Here is a 14,204-nt window from a genome sequence, read left to right as displayed (position 1 = left end):
AATTTAAATGTAAATTGTTAGGGCAGACAAATTAGGTTTTAGAAGATCTGTTACTTACCATGTAAACTGTTATCAATTTCAATATTTTCAGACATTATAGAATTATTTGTGCTGTAGCTCAAACCAAGAACCATTTGAAGATCTGAGAGATTCAATCGTGCTGTTAGTTCACCACTTTTATCCCCAACCTACAATCACAAGTATTTATATTTTAGAGTAGTATTTAAAGATACAGAATGATGAAGATTAGCTGAAAAATGCTGTAACTCTAAAACTGGAAGACAATACAAGAAAATGAAAACAGTTTCATTAGAATTAAGAGACAATAAATGAATAAAATGGGTTATTCTCATTAATGATTTTTTTAAGAACATAGAAAAAAGGTCAACTCTAAAATATCACAAAAGAACAGCTAATTATATTCTTTTAATTCTTCAGTTCTCTAAATATTAGAATGTTCTTAATCTCTGTGCTTCTATTAAAAAATGCAGGTTATCCTGTGACATATTAACTATCAAATGTGGCATCACATGAACAAATTTTCCTTAAAAATATTTTATTTTTATACTGTAACAATAGTGATATTTATTAAGCCAGCACTAGATATTATAGCAGGCACTTCTATATATATTATCTCTAATCAGAACAACTTGCAAGGTGGATATTATTATTCTCATCTTCCAGACAGGAAAAATGAAGCTCAGAAAAGGCTTCCAAGCTCAAATAGCCAGCAAGTGGCAGAAGTGTAACAGGAACCAGTCCTTGATTCTAGAAATTGTTATTCCTTTAGTGCCAGTGATGGAGGTAGAGAGGGGGCATATTTTAGTAATGTCCTCCTACTCCCTCATACGTGGCCTTAACTTCCTGTTTTCTTATATCAAGGCCAACATAAGTATATTTCTAATCTGCATCTCAAAATAGTTTATTGATGCCAAAAAAATATAAAATTAAACACTGTTTAGCCATATAGAGTAATCAAGAAATAACAGGGTTTCTTCCCCTTGCCAGTGATAAATTACAATAGCACATATAGCATTTTTTCCATTGCATACCTCTCTTGAAATTTCCAAGTGTTTTTCAGCAAAATGCATTGCTTGATCATGATTTCCTAGAGCTGTGTATGCATTTCCTAAGCTCCAACATGCTCTTCCTTCACCAATTCTAAAACATAATTCAAAACTAACATGTGGTTATCTGCAAAGAGATGTTTAGCAAATAAAAATGATCTAACAATTATTAAATATATAAGAAGTGGTGGCGAGCCTGTGACACTTGTGCTGCAGCAGGCTGTTTATTATCACTGAAAGTTCTAAAGGGTTCACCATCACTGATATAAACAATGCTCTGGATTTATTTGGTCTTTAACTTTAAAAACTTACCACAGAGACCTATGAGAATATTCAGATAATCCTAAATTCAAGAGTCAAATATTAAAACATGAAAAAACATTTGATTAAAATAGGCAATGCCCTATAAAATAATAAAAACTTGGAGACAGGTATTCTAATCTAGTTATCCTATTATCTTCCTACAACAACTATACCTAGTAATCATTCGGTGTGTATCTGAATACTAGGAAGAGAAACCTCTTGAGGTAGTGTACTTCATCCTGAATAAGTATATCAGAAAGTTTTCTCATACTGATGTAAAACTTGATCTAAAGTAAAATAACAGACTGGCCAGCACAGATGTGGTTTTTTTTTTTTTTTTTTCATATAAGCAAGATAAAACCTAACCAAATGAAGTAGTTACCACACTTAGAGAGATTTCATATATAGCACAGGACTTGTGCTTCTTGAAAAAACAGGAAGATTCGTTTGTAACAAACCTTGTTCCTGCCTGGCAATAATCAGCTAGAGCTGAATAGCAGCTGCTTCTTGACAATGAAGAGTTCCAGGTTAGCCACAATTCCCACACTGACCGAGGCAGGAGCCTTGAGACAGCTGAGTTTGTGACCCAGTCACTGATCCTGCTCACGGGCATTTGGAAGCAAAATGACCCTCTACCACAGGCCTTCCCTTCAAACAGTAACATACAGGGACAGTCATGAAAAGGAAAATTGCTTAAAAATGAAACAAACGGAAGAGTCAATGGAAAAGCTACTGGGATTTAATAATGTATCTATATTTTACCTCACCTAGAGTTAAAGGATGTATAACTCACCTATCTTTTAATTCTTGAGCAATTGCTAAGTGCTTCAGGTGATAATCAATGGCCTTCTCATAGTCTTGAAGTAAAGTGTATGTGTTTCCAAGACTGTAACAAGACTGAGCTTCAACAGCTCTGTCTTTAAGCTGTCGAGCCAACAGAAGTGTCTTCCTAAAACAAGAAATTTTCACATGATCATTTTTAATTTGGGCTACAATAATACTAAAATAAACCATCATTTCTCTGTCTGCTGCCTTTCAAGTAAGTCTGTTTTACAGTAGAGAATCTTTTTCTTTTATTTTTAAACTGAAAAGTTGCTTTTGAAAATACAAAAACCAAATCTAGACTTTCAAGAATAAATTTGATTCTAACAATTCACCACAGTAGTGAAGTACTAGAATAGGACATCAAGGGCTTTGAAAGAATAACAGGATTTACAATATTTAAAAACATCTTTCTCTTTTATATAGATACTAACTTAAAGAAACTTCTGTTATCATGTTTGTTTTCAATCATGTTACCTTTCATCTTGTTAAAATTTAAAATATGTATGCTTCTACGTGTAGAATATTAAGTCACTGATCCTTTTTTTTAAAGTCACTGATTCTTAAAATATTGAATATTTCATATAAAATGACGAGCTCTCTTCGGCAGCACATGTACTAAATATTGATGAAATTCTACCTAACACATATGATATTGTCAATGAAAAGTCAGTGTGATTGGTAAGAGTGTGGATCCTGGAGCTACACTGTCTGGGTTCAGATCCCACCTTTGCTAGCTGTGTGACTTAGAGCAAATCACTCAACCTATCTGTGTACTAGTTTCCTCATGTATTCAATATGGAAATACCTCACTAGATTTCTGTAAAGATGAAATGAATTCATACATATTTGAATATGTCTATTTATAGGTAGCTAAAGCACTTAGAATATCATCTTGAGCAGAGCAGATGCTATATAACATTCATGCTATTTTATTACTGCTTAAACCTACGCATGCTTTTGGATCCAGTAAGTTTTTCTAAAATCTCTGTCAAGTTACATAATTACTTCATATCATTTATAGCTATATGAAAACTTATATGGTAATGTGATAAATCTTTTTAAGAAAATGAATCTAAAACTATGTATTTAATGATGATACCTTCAAAACTGTCACCTGAGAGCCTACGTACTTATTCTAATGTTGCCTGTCCTCACAAACAATTTTTGAGGCTTTTGGAATTCCCTTCAGATTCAGTGCACAATCCTTTCTGGCATACTGTTACACTGTGACTGTACAGTTGATTTATAAATTGTCAGAAATCTTTCTGTCAACAAAGTCAGTATCAATGTAGATTTGCCAAACGACTGTTTTGTATTCTGAAGGATATGGATCTAAAATGTTATGCCAGTTTTCTGTGTAGGTCTGACAACAATTCCTAGGGAGAAAATATTATTAATCAGTATTTTTGGAAAATATGTAAATTCTGAGTTCTAGCTTGCTTATTGGGGAAAAAAAAGATAGCCTTCTATATTCATGCTTTTTAGTCAATTCATCACTGTTTACTTTATAATAGAATTTTCCATATTTAACACAGGTACATCACTTAATATCCTTTGCCTTTAAAATATATGAAACTTTTGTATTTAAAATCAAAATATATACTAACTCACACAGTGACATATTTTACTTGGGAAAATATTTCGTATTTAGTCAATCAACAAATATTAATTACTAGTCAATATTTAAAGCAAGATGGGATGCTATTTGACTTTTTGGATAGACTAAAGTGATTGTATCTTTTTTTTTTTTAAAGATGATAAAACTATTCAGAACTCTCACATTGGAATCTTTACAATCACTGAGTCTGTGGTTCAATCAAACTAGAATTTTCCTGAGGTCTGAAAAGTCCAGTTCAAAGTCCACTAACAAGGGAAAACTCGATTTAGAAAACACAAGCCAGGCAACTAGGAGCTGTTTGACCTTTGCTGCCACCCATGTTTATGGTTGACTAGTAAGACTAGAATGACCTTTCCACAGAAGAAACTGGGACTGTCAACTCCTCAGGGCGATAATGGGCCCTCGGCTGACAGAGTCAAAGTAGGGCGGAAAGAGGGTATGGGAATCGCTCATTCAGCAAGTGGAGGGTAAAAGAAAAACAGTGATCAGTGGAGATTAGGGCATATTTTTATTGCCAGGCTTTCTGATTTCTCTTCTGACTCATAAATTGGCAAATAAAATATATATACATACACAATATAAGTTTAAAAGACTTTTTAAACGTTTAGAATTCATTATTTGAGACAGGTTGTTGCTATGTATCCCAGGCTGGCCTGGAACTCCCACTGCAACCTCCCAAGTATTGGGATTACAGATGTGTGCCGCCGCCGTGGCCAGCTAAGAACAGTTTTTAAAGATTAAAAAACGAATACTAATATAATTGTGGTCACATTGTTACTATTAAATCTTAGATGTAATATTTAGGTCTGACAATACTGACTGAGCAGTGTGCCAGTCTGATGTTAGATGCTCAATGCGTGCTTTCGTTCCGTCCGCACTATGATTCCCAGGCACGGCACAGCTACCTTCTCCTCCAGGTGAGGAAACTAAGGCTAGAAGTCAGGGTCCTGTTGCTAGTATGCATCAAAAACCAGGTTTTAAACTTAAAGCATAGGACTTAGTGGGAATATACAACTACTCTTTTTACATTTATATACAGAATTATTAGACTAACTTGTAATATTCAGAAGCAGTCTCAAATTCACCAAGAAATATATATGCATTTCCAAGGTTGCTGTATGCTCTTCTTTCAGCCGCTTTATCTCCAAATTCTTTTGCAATAAGGAGACGCTGAAACAGAAACATTTTATTAGACATATCCTATAATAAAATTTATAGGATAATGTAATCACTGTTTAGAACTGTAACCAAGGAATCGATCTGGCCCTAAGGCCTTCCATGTGTACCTGCTCATGAGCTATAACCGCGTCCCTGAAATTGCCAAGAAGGTAATGCGTGTTGCCGAGATTTCCAAACGCTCGTCCTTGGGCTGCTCGGTCTCCCAAAGCAGTTACTAATGATAGATTTTCCCTAAGTGAAACAAAAATGGTGTAAAAAAGTTTGGCAAAACGTTCATTAATTTGATTTATCGTTTTTTTTTTTTTTTTTCTTTTCAGTGTTTGGCATTAAAACAGAGCTTTGCATATACCAGACAAGCACTCTACCACTCAGCCACACTCTAAACATAGATCTGATCTAATTTTTTATATCAGAAAAAAAATTCAAGCATTTAAACCAACAATGTGTAACATTTTTATGATAAATCTAAGATACAGAGTGATTATAGGAAACCCATCAAGAATATTCATCTGAATCATTTAGGTAGATTTCTGCACACAAATATAGTTCATCTTGGAACCCCTATTGTTTAAAATTTTATGACATATTAGGCACAGACAATTTACTCCACATAAATTAGACAACCACTGGTATTTCTGGCTTTGCCACTAAGGGGCACTGGTCTGCACTTTAAATGAAGACTGCAGATTACTACTGTAACATCTAAGCAACTGATTTGATTTTTGTTACTCCTTAGTTTTATTTATTTATTTGTCTTTTTGCAGTTCAGGCTGGCCTTGTACTCACTTTGTAGCCTAGACTGGCCTCACACTCACAGTGCTCCTTCTGCCTCAGCCTCCCAAGGGCTGGGATTATAGGCATGTGCCACCACACCAGCTTTTTTTAAAATTTTAAAACCTTTTGCAGATTTAAAAGCTTACTACTGGGTAAAGAAGATATATTGCCCCACAGCTTAGGTGGGACTATGTGATTGTATCAGCCTTACTCACTCATAAAAGTCCACTGCTGCCTGCAGAGCGTCCCTCACTTCTTCGGGAAATTCTCCAACATCCTGGGGACCAGGGTGGCCAAAACTTTTCCCTTTTGCATGATACACATTTCCAAGATTGTAAAGTGCTCGTGCTTCTCCCACCTAGATGACGATACCAGCAAAGCTTACACTGTGAAATCAGAGTCTATGTATTTATAATATATATATTATTATCAAGAGAAAGGTTTTTTATCTTTGCAGCATTAGATATTGAACCCAGGGCCTTCCTGCTGAGCTGCATCTCTAACCCTTTTTAGTTTTAGACAAGAGTCTCACTAAGTTGTTTAAGTTGCCCGGGTGGGTCCTGCTGCCTGAGACTCCCAGAGTGCTGGCATTACAGGCATGCATCCCACACCCAGCACAGGAGAGACAAATTTCTACAATGGGTCATCTGTACAGAACCAAACAAATCACTACTTGTGAAAGAAAGATCTCTCACTAATTTTTTCTCTATTTTAAATTTATTATGTTTTATCTTTTACTATGTATCTATGAACATTTTCTTTTTTAGACAACTACAGAATAAACAGAGCAGTACAAAGCAATTTCACTGAAATAGTTGGCATTTGGCCTACTCCCTAATGTTTCCTTATTACCTTGTCATTAAGCTGTCTGGAAATATCTAGGTGTCGCTGACAACAAACGATGGCTTCATCAAAATTTCCAAGAACTTTTAAGGTGTTTCCCAGATTACCACTAGCTTTGGCTTCTCCCAACTGGTCTCCAATAGTCCTGGAGGGGAAAAAGGCAAATGATATTAAAAATATAAATGGTACTAAAAATATAAATGTCATTAAAATATAAAATAGCCCCAGTAAAGCTTTCTTGGAGAACTGACATGCCTGAAGTAAGAAAGACCTTTTAGCCTTAAAACATACTTTAAATAAAAATATGAAAAGTTAACATTTGTGTATTTAAGTTAATTTTCATTCATTTAATTAAACTCAGAGTTATTTCAATACTGTTCATTCAGTTAAACTGTCTTTGGCCTAAAATTTTCAAAAGCAATGCTATTAAATTAGAACTCATTAAATGTAGTTAGTTTTCTTAACTTAATGGAAGTACTTTTTAAAGTAGTAGTTTAGGGAGGAAGAATATTAAAAAGCTTACATTAATTACCTTGCAAGAGTTAAATCATGATGGTGGTATTCTAATGCTTTGGCATAGTCATGTAAATAGAAATAAGCATTGCCCAGCTGGCTGTAAATAGCACTAAGCGTTTTTAGATCTTCAGTTCCAACTTGCACTGCTGCTTCGAAAAATGACACACCAGCACGGCAGTCTCCTGATTTACACAGTCGTTCCCCTTCCAAAGCCAGCTCTAGGCAAGAAGCTTCCATTCTATAAAGTTATACAGGACAAACATTTACAACACAGCATTATGACTATATCATAGTGTTTTAAACTTCCAGTAATATAACTGTGAACTGCGTGACTACTTTTGCTCAGACAATGCCTAATTGAAGTATATGTACATTACTGATAAAAGACCAAACTTATTTGAGGATGAAATAAAATATAAAAATATAAATGTCATTAAAATATAAAATAGCCCCAGTAAAGTTTTCTTGGACATGCTTGAAGTAAGAAAGACCTTTTAGCCTTAAAACATACTTTAAATAAAAATATGAAAAGTTAACATTTGTGTATTTAAGTTAATTTTCACTCATTTAATTAAACTCAGAGTTATTTCAATACTGTAATTGAATAGACAAAGTAACTTTGTCTATTCAAACTTCTCACAGCCCCCGAGGTCTGTTGTAGGGGATGGCTAAATGTCTTCATAAGGAGCTTCTCTAGAGCAATTCCTTTTACTGGAGATGATAAAACAGTGTTTTCTAAACTACTGAGTGTGGTGGACCTATGGACTTCCTGATGGTTTGGGGAGAACAAGAAGGTGAGGCACTGTTCTCTATGCAGATATCCAGGTGACCCACTCTCCAGTCCATCAACCCTTTCCATCAGTCATTCATCCAACCACCTACCCACCCTCTCCTTTCTCTATCTCATACACACAAAACACACACACTCTCCTGCTTTTTCTTACAACCACTTATACAGTTCCCTAAAGAGCAAAATATTTTGATCTATGAAGCACATTTTATAAGACCATTAAGTGTCAAGAAATTCTAATTCTCAAAATCTGTCCCTTCAATTGAAAAAAGCCATAAGCATTGACTCACTGAAAAGATATTTGTGAGAAAAAAAAATCTAACCCCAAACCTTAGAAGACACCCTTCAAAGCTGCCACTGTGTTTCTTCATGACTTCTGCCATATCTGTGCACTACCTATTCACTTAATATGCCTATGTTTAGCAAATTTTCTTTAAAGTGGCACACAAATATTTTGTCACTGAAAAAAGTCTTCATTCAAACTAGTATCCAAGGAATTGCAAATCTGATGTGATGTTTGTATTTATTTTCTAATGCCCATTAAACAAATATGTAACCATTAAAATTTAAACGTAAAATTATGTATGACTAGTGGTATATATTTCATCCTTTGAAAATTCTGAGTAAGCTCATCAAACTTAAATTTTGGAACAGCATTTGGTTGCTCCTCGCTAGAATTAGCTTTGAGCCACTCTAACAGAACCGCGAGTACTAATTCTGGCTGCAAAACTGCAGAGCTTATATGGAGCACTTTTAGAACTCTCAGTATCAGGTCCTACTTTTTGGGTGTAGTTTTAAAGCCTCCGGAAATTCTAATGTACAAGCTGGGATGAGAATCATTTTTAAACAGGAAATGTGAATCAAACTACTATACACCCTACTGTCATTCAAATATGATTATTTTTTTGTATCAGTAGCAAGACAATTAACATGTTTCTTCAGGTACTGTCTTTCAGTTTATAAAACTTTGAAATGCCTCAGACACATACATTAAAATGGGATTGTAAAAATAGAAAATAAATCTGATGAAGCTCAAAGAAAAGTATGGACTATGGTGAATAGAGCAAAAGCACTCCTGGTTCAGAATAAACAGATTAATAGGTAGTTTGCATATTTTATGTCTAAATTTTGTTTTGGTGTGGTACTAGGGATTAGACTGAAAGCCTCTGAACTAAGCTGCATCTCCATTCTTTATTTTTCAAAAATAATTTGTTCATTCATTTATTTTCCTGACACAGTGTCTTGCTATGTAGGGCAGCCTACCCTTCAACTCACTATGTAGTCCAGGCTGGCCTCAAACTCACGGCAATTCTCCTGCTTCAGCCTCCTGAGTGCTGGGATTACAAATATGCGCCACCATGGCCAGCTCCTATTCTATATTTTTTACTTTCAGGTGGGCTTTTACTAAACTGTTAAATTTCCCCGTTTGGCCTTGAATTTGTGATCCTCCGGCCTGAGCCTTCCAGAGTGCTGAGACAGGCATGGGCTACTAGGCCGTCTATCTTTCTTCCTTCCTTTCTCCCTCCCTCTTTCCTTTCCTTCCTCTCTCCCTTTTTTCTTTCTTTTCTTTCATGATTGACAACTGAGTTAGCCAGTGACTACATATAGCATGTCACAGACTAGTGATTTCGCTTTTGCTTTATAAGGCTCTATGTAGAATAATACAAGTAAGCTTTAGAAATAAGTTTTACATTGGAAATCTCAAATCTTTTAACCTATTCCCTCACAGTACATAAATATAAGAAACATAGACTGATGCTGTTACTTCAGCAGTCTTGCAACTAGCTGTCTAGAGGAAAAGACACTGATACTGTTACTATGTCTCTAGGGGAGAGTAGAACTGCTAACCTGATATTTCGGTTCTTATGTGCACACTGAAAGAATCTTTTCATGTTAAACTACAGACTTTACAATCACACAGACAAGGAAATCTTAATTCTCTGTATTTAATTTCCTTAACATGTCAGTTCATAATTAATAAAGCCTATTTTGTCTTTCACAAGTGTAAACTACTCATTTCACAACTGAACCCTGCTCTTCTTTACAAGTATTATTTTGTTTTAGAGACAGGTTCTCACTAGATAGTCCAGGTTGGCCTTGAACTTACTGTGTAGCTCAGACTGGCCTTGATCTTGCTGTAAGCCTCCTGACTCAGCCTTCTGATTGCTGGGATTACAGGTATGCACCATCATACCCTGCTTTAAGTATTTTTTGAAAATAAATTTATTAAAAGAAATTATTAAAAAAAAGAAATGAGTATTTGAAGATTGTCTGAGGTTACTGGTATATTCTGTTTATAAAAATAAGCCAGCTAGGGGCCAGGGATTTAGCTTAATGGCTCAAGTGCTTGCTAGGCAAGTGCAAGGTTGTGAGTTGAATCCCTGGTACAAAAACAAAAACAAAAACAAACAAACAAAAAAAAGGCACCAAAAAACTTGCTATGTAAAAATGTGATTTTTATTAAAAATTTCTTTTTCCAGATAAGACAGCTGAACCAGTTATCTTTGTGTAAATACTGAAACCAATAGTCTTCTAAGAGCTATCAAAGGAAAAATTGGAAAAGCTACTTCAATAAATACAATATTTATTAAAAATTTTACTGTAAGCATTCTAATTATATGGAAATTGCATATCAAATATTTTCACTGCTAGGAATATATCTTAAGGGTCTATTTACTCTAATTCAAAAGACAAACAGTGTATGGAAGAATATTTATAGCAGTAAAGAACTACAAGTGACTTAAACGTCCATCAGTAGAGTACCGGTTTTAAAAGTTCCAGGCTGTGATGTGTGCTGTGTGACTTCTGAGGGTGAGGAAGGCATTGCTGTACACAGCAGCACCCTCAGCTTAGGCGGACTGGGTTGTTGGCCAGGAAGTTGCAGGTGATGCAGAGTGGTTACTCATACTGTGTACAGCATTTGTATGTATAAATCAGAAGTTTAAAGCATTTGTCTACATCCATGTAAGACAGAAAAATGTCTACTTCAAATAACTATCTTTAAGCAGGTCGTGGTGGCAGACGCCTGTAATCCCAGCACTCGGGAAACTGAGGCAGGAGGATCACTGTAAATTTAAGGCCAGCTTGGGTTACATAGTTGAGTTCAAGGGCGGAACTACATAATAACACCCTGTCTCAAACAAACAAACAAATGAACAAACCAGCTAAAACAAAATAAAGCAACAAGATCTTTATCAAAATACTTGACATTTTGAATTTAATACAACATTATACTGGAACAATCAATCCAAACGATGTGATAGCTAAATTTTGTTGTTGGTAAGTGGTTTCAAAAAAGAGTTACAGATTTTGAAAAAAAGTATTTGTCACTAGAAACAATGATAGCAAACCAGGCTACATGCTGTCTGCCAAGTCCAAAGAAGGACTATCTAAAACAGAAAACACCTAAGAAGTTATGTCAGAAACTAGTACTCAAAATACAGTCCAAAATTCTCTATATTATTATTAAATCTGAGATATACTGTGACTCTATATTTTATTAGAAAAGACATTAATATTCTGGCAAAATACCAACAGCTCAAAATCAAATATGTGTAACTGTAAAAATAGGACAGGTTAGTTTATAAATTTTTAAGAAGATCATTAAATAGTAACAGAGAAAGTAATTTCATATCCTCTCTGCTGCTAAAGGAGAAGAGAATTGCTTCATCTGTTTACTAGTTGGGTTGAAAACAAAGAAGGCATAGAAGAGAAGCCAGGAAAATACTTCTCCATTAAAATACATCCCACATACAGACTTACTTCTGTTCTTCCTAATGACTTTCCGCTTTTACCTAATCGTACAATCAAAGAAACTGTATTACTAATAACTATAAATAAACACTACTATCTTTGATTGAAAAGTTTTCTTGCACAAAATTTTTTTTTAATTTCTTTAATCTTTTTTTAACTTTCACACTACATTTTAACCTTTACAATCTTCTTTATCACCTTAATTTTGGTTTCCTGTGTTCACAATCAGTAAAAAGCAAAACAAGATTAAAACCTTGATGCTAAATAATCTTAAAAGATCCAGTAATACTGATTATGTAACTCCAATCTTATTTTTTTCTCAAAAGCTTAAGAATAAATTAAGGACGTAAGAGCCAAAACAAAATTGAGTACTCTCCAACTTCTCCACTGGGAAGTCACCTTTTATAAACCCTAGCTCCATCTTCTATGTGTTCTGATTGGGTTCAGACATTTTCCATCATCAGTCTTAAAAGCGAATTTTCATCCACTCAAATTTACCATACATCTCTGACCGTTCTAGTTCATCTTGTAAGAGAAAAAGTAGCACAACATTATGCAGATTTAATTTTTATATAGTAACTTAGTTTTAAAAGTGATTTTAACATATTAATGTAATTCTAAAATGATCTAAGATACATGTTACTCTTACAAAAGAGGAACCCGATAGTCAGACATGTTAAGTGACCTGCTTACAGTTAGGTGATGGTAAAACTGAGAAATGGGGACGTTTTATTTTTGTTTCCAAAGTCAATGCTCTTTTTACCACTCCATATTACCTCAAACTATCCTTCAGGAAAGCATATTAACAACTGCACTTATCTAGCAAAATTAAAGGATTCAATTCCAAAGCTACGGTTTTTTTTACAAATTATTGCAACATATTGAAATGTTTTTTCTTCATGGTAACAATTATGAATAGGGACACATCCCAAAGAAATACAAAACTAGAGACTCTAGTATAATGAACACAACATATCCATCTTGCAACTTCACAACTACCAATACAGGTTTTATGAGTATGTATTTCATCTCTCCTCTCCTCACTCCTCCAACCCCAAGGTTATCTTGAAGTACATTCCAGAGAGCATATGATTTCATTTATAAATATCTTAGTATATATCTCTAAAAGATGAGTTTTTTAAAAACACCATTATCATACCTAAAAAATTAGTTCTTCTTTATATCAAACGTATTAATACTTTAAAAATTGAGAAACTAACCCCATTTGTTATCAATGTCTGCCTTCCCAAAAAGGTACAAACTACTCAAAAACATTCTGATGACTCTTAGGAAATTTCTCAATGTTCAAGGAAATATTCTATTTCAAAATTACAAACTATACTATGGAAACTCCTCCAGGGATAGCTGAAGATCAAATGAATAAAACACTACATGCTAAGTATTTACTATAGTAAACCTAACATAAAGGACTCAAATCATTATCCATGAGTATACAGCAATCCCAGCAAGATCTAGAATGCTAGTTCTTAAAGTACGGATGCCTGGGATTTGTTCAGTATATTTTTACTAAAAATAGTTATAAATTTTTAAGTTTTCATTTGATGAAATCCTATAGCAATATGCATGTTTGACTGTGCTGTGCTATGGAGAAGGACAAATCTCTGATCTTCCCACAGGCAGCGGTACAATCTTGCTCCTTATCCACTGCTCTTACAGTGAAGCATATTCTTCAGGAATTCTGCAGGGTGGATAAACATCTTAATGGTTCCTATGATGGTTATATCCAATAAGATTCAATGAACATGTTTACCAGACAACATGCTAAGCATCAAGGCTACCCTAAAGAGCTAGCAGTCAGGAGAAGTGAGGAGGGGAAAACAGCCATAAAAACAGATACATTCAATTTTAACATAGTTGGTGCTAAAAAAGAAATATGCGGGGGCTGGGGATTTAGCTCAGCGGCATAAGCGCCTGCCTTGCAAGCAGGCAGTCGTGAGTTCGATCCCTGGTACCAGTAAAACGGAAAAAGACAAAAAAAAAAAAAAAAAAAAAAGAAATATGCACAGGTCATAATGTGAGTACAGAGAGGGCATACCCCTACTACAGAGTTTACAGGTGATTTCCAAGAGAAATTAAAAGGGAGGGGAATTCTGGTTCTAAGATGTAGCATGAGCAAAAGCACTGAGACATGTAGCAGTTTAATGTGCAAGGAAACGGAGAATGGCAAGAAGTAATGTCTAAGGAACAGACAGAAGCCTGACTTGAAAGATCTTGTGTACTATGTAAGTTTGGCTCTGCCCTCCATAGGAGCCACCTGAGGCTTTAAGCAGAGAGGTGGCATGGCTGGTGCTTTGTTTTCTGACTGATCCCGTTGTAGCAGCAAATTAAAAACCTAGATTGAAAGAATGGATAATGTGAGGAGGCTGGAAGGAAGATTCTGGGGACCTGAACCACAGCAGTGTGGTGGTGGAGGGCGCAGATGAATCTGAGAAACTCAGGAGATTGAATGGCAACATTTCAAGCTGGCTACAGAGAGGGAGAAGGAAGAAAATATGTAACTTTCAGATTTTTGGAT

The 14,204-nt window shown here is 34.9% G+C and overlaps 1 protein-coding gene across 5 annotated transcripts in view; it reads right to left on the bottom strand.

Annotated features, from left to right (window-relative positions):
* Window positions 1-14,204, bottom strand: part of Gpsm2 (G protein signaling modulator 2) — a 47,610-nt gene that overhangs the window by 18,604 nt on the left and 14,802 nt on the right. For all 5 annotated transcript variants that reach the window (XM_063255331.1, XM_063255321.1, XM_063255316.1 and 2 more), the window contains 8 exons: window positions 7,142-7,363; window positions 6,619-6,754; window positions 5,982-6,124; window positions 5,100-5,223; window positions 4,868-4,983; window positions 2,164-2,319; window positions 1,053-1,161; window positions 59-188 (listed from right to left, as the gene is read on the bottom strand). In XM_063255331.1, the coding sequence (XP_063111401.1) occupies window positions 59-188; window positions 1,053-1,161; window positions 2,164-2,319; window positions 4,868-4,983; window positions 5,100-5,223; window positions 5,982-6,124; window positions 6,619-6,754; window positions 7,142-7,363 (1,136 nt within the window). The remainder of the gene's footprint in view (window positions 1-58; window positions 189-1,052; window positions 1,162-2,163; window positions 2,320-4,867; window positions 4,984-5,099; window positions 5,224-5,981; window positions 6,125-6,618; window positions 6,755-7,141; window positions 7,364-14,204) is intronic.

The sequence above is a fragment of the Cavia porcellus genome, unplaced genomic scaffold (genome assembly GCF_034190915.1).
Source record: "Cavia porcellus strain 051 isolate PalLab524CR breed Dunkin Hartley unplaced genomic scaffold, mCavPor4.1 scaffold_1, whole genome shotgun sequence".
In the NCBI taxonomy this organism is placed as follows: domain Eukaryota; kingdom Metazoa; phylum Chordata; class Mammalia; order Rodentia; family Caviidae; genus Cavia; species Cavia porcellus.
Note: the sequence above shows the minus strand (reverse complement) of the source record. Positions and strands in the feature narration are given on the sequence as shown.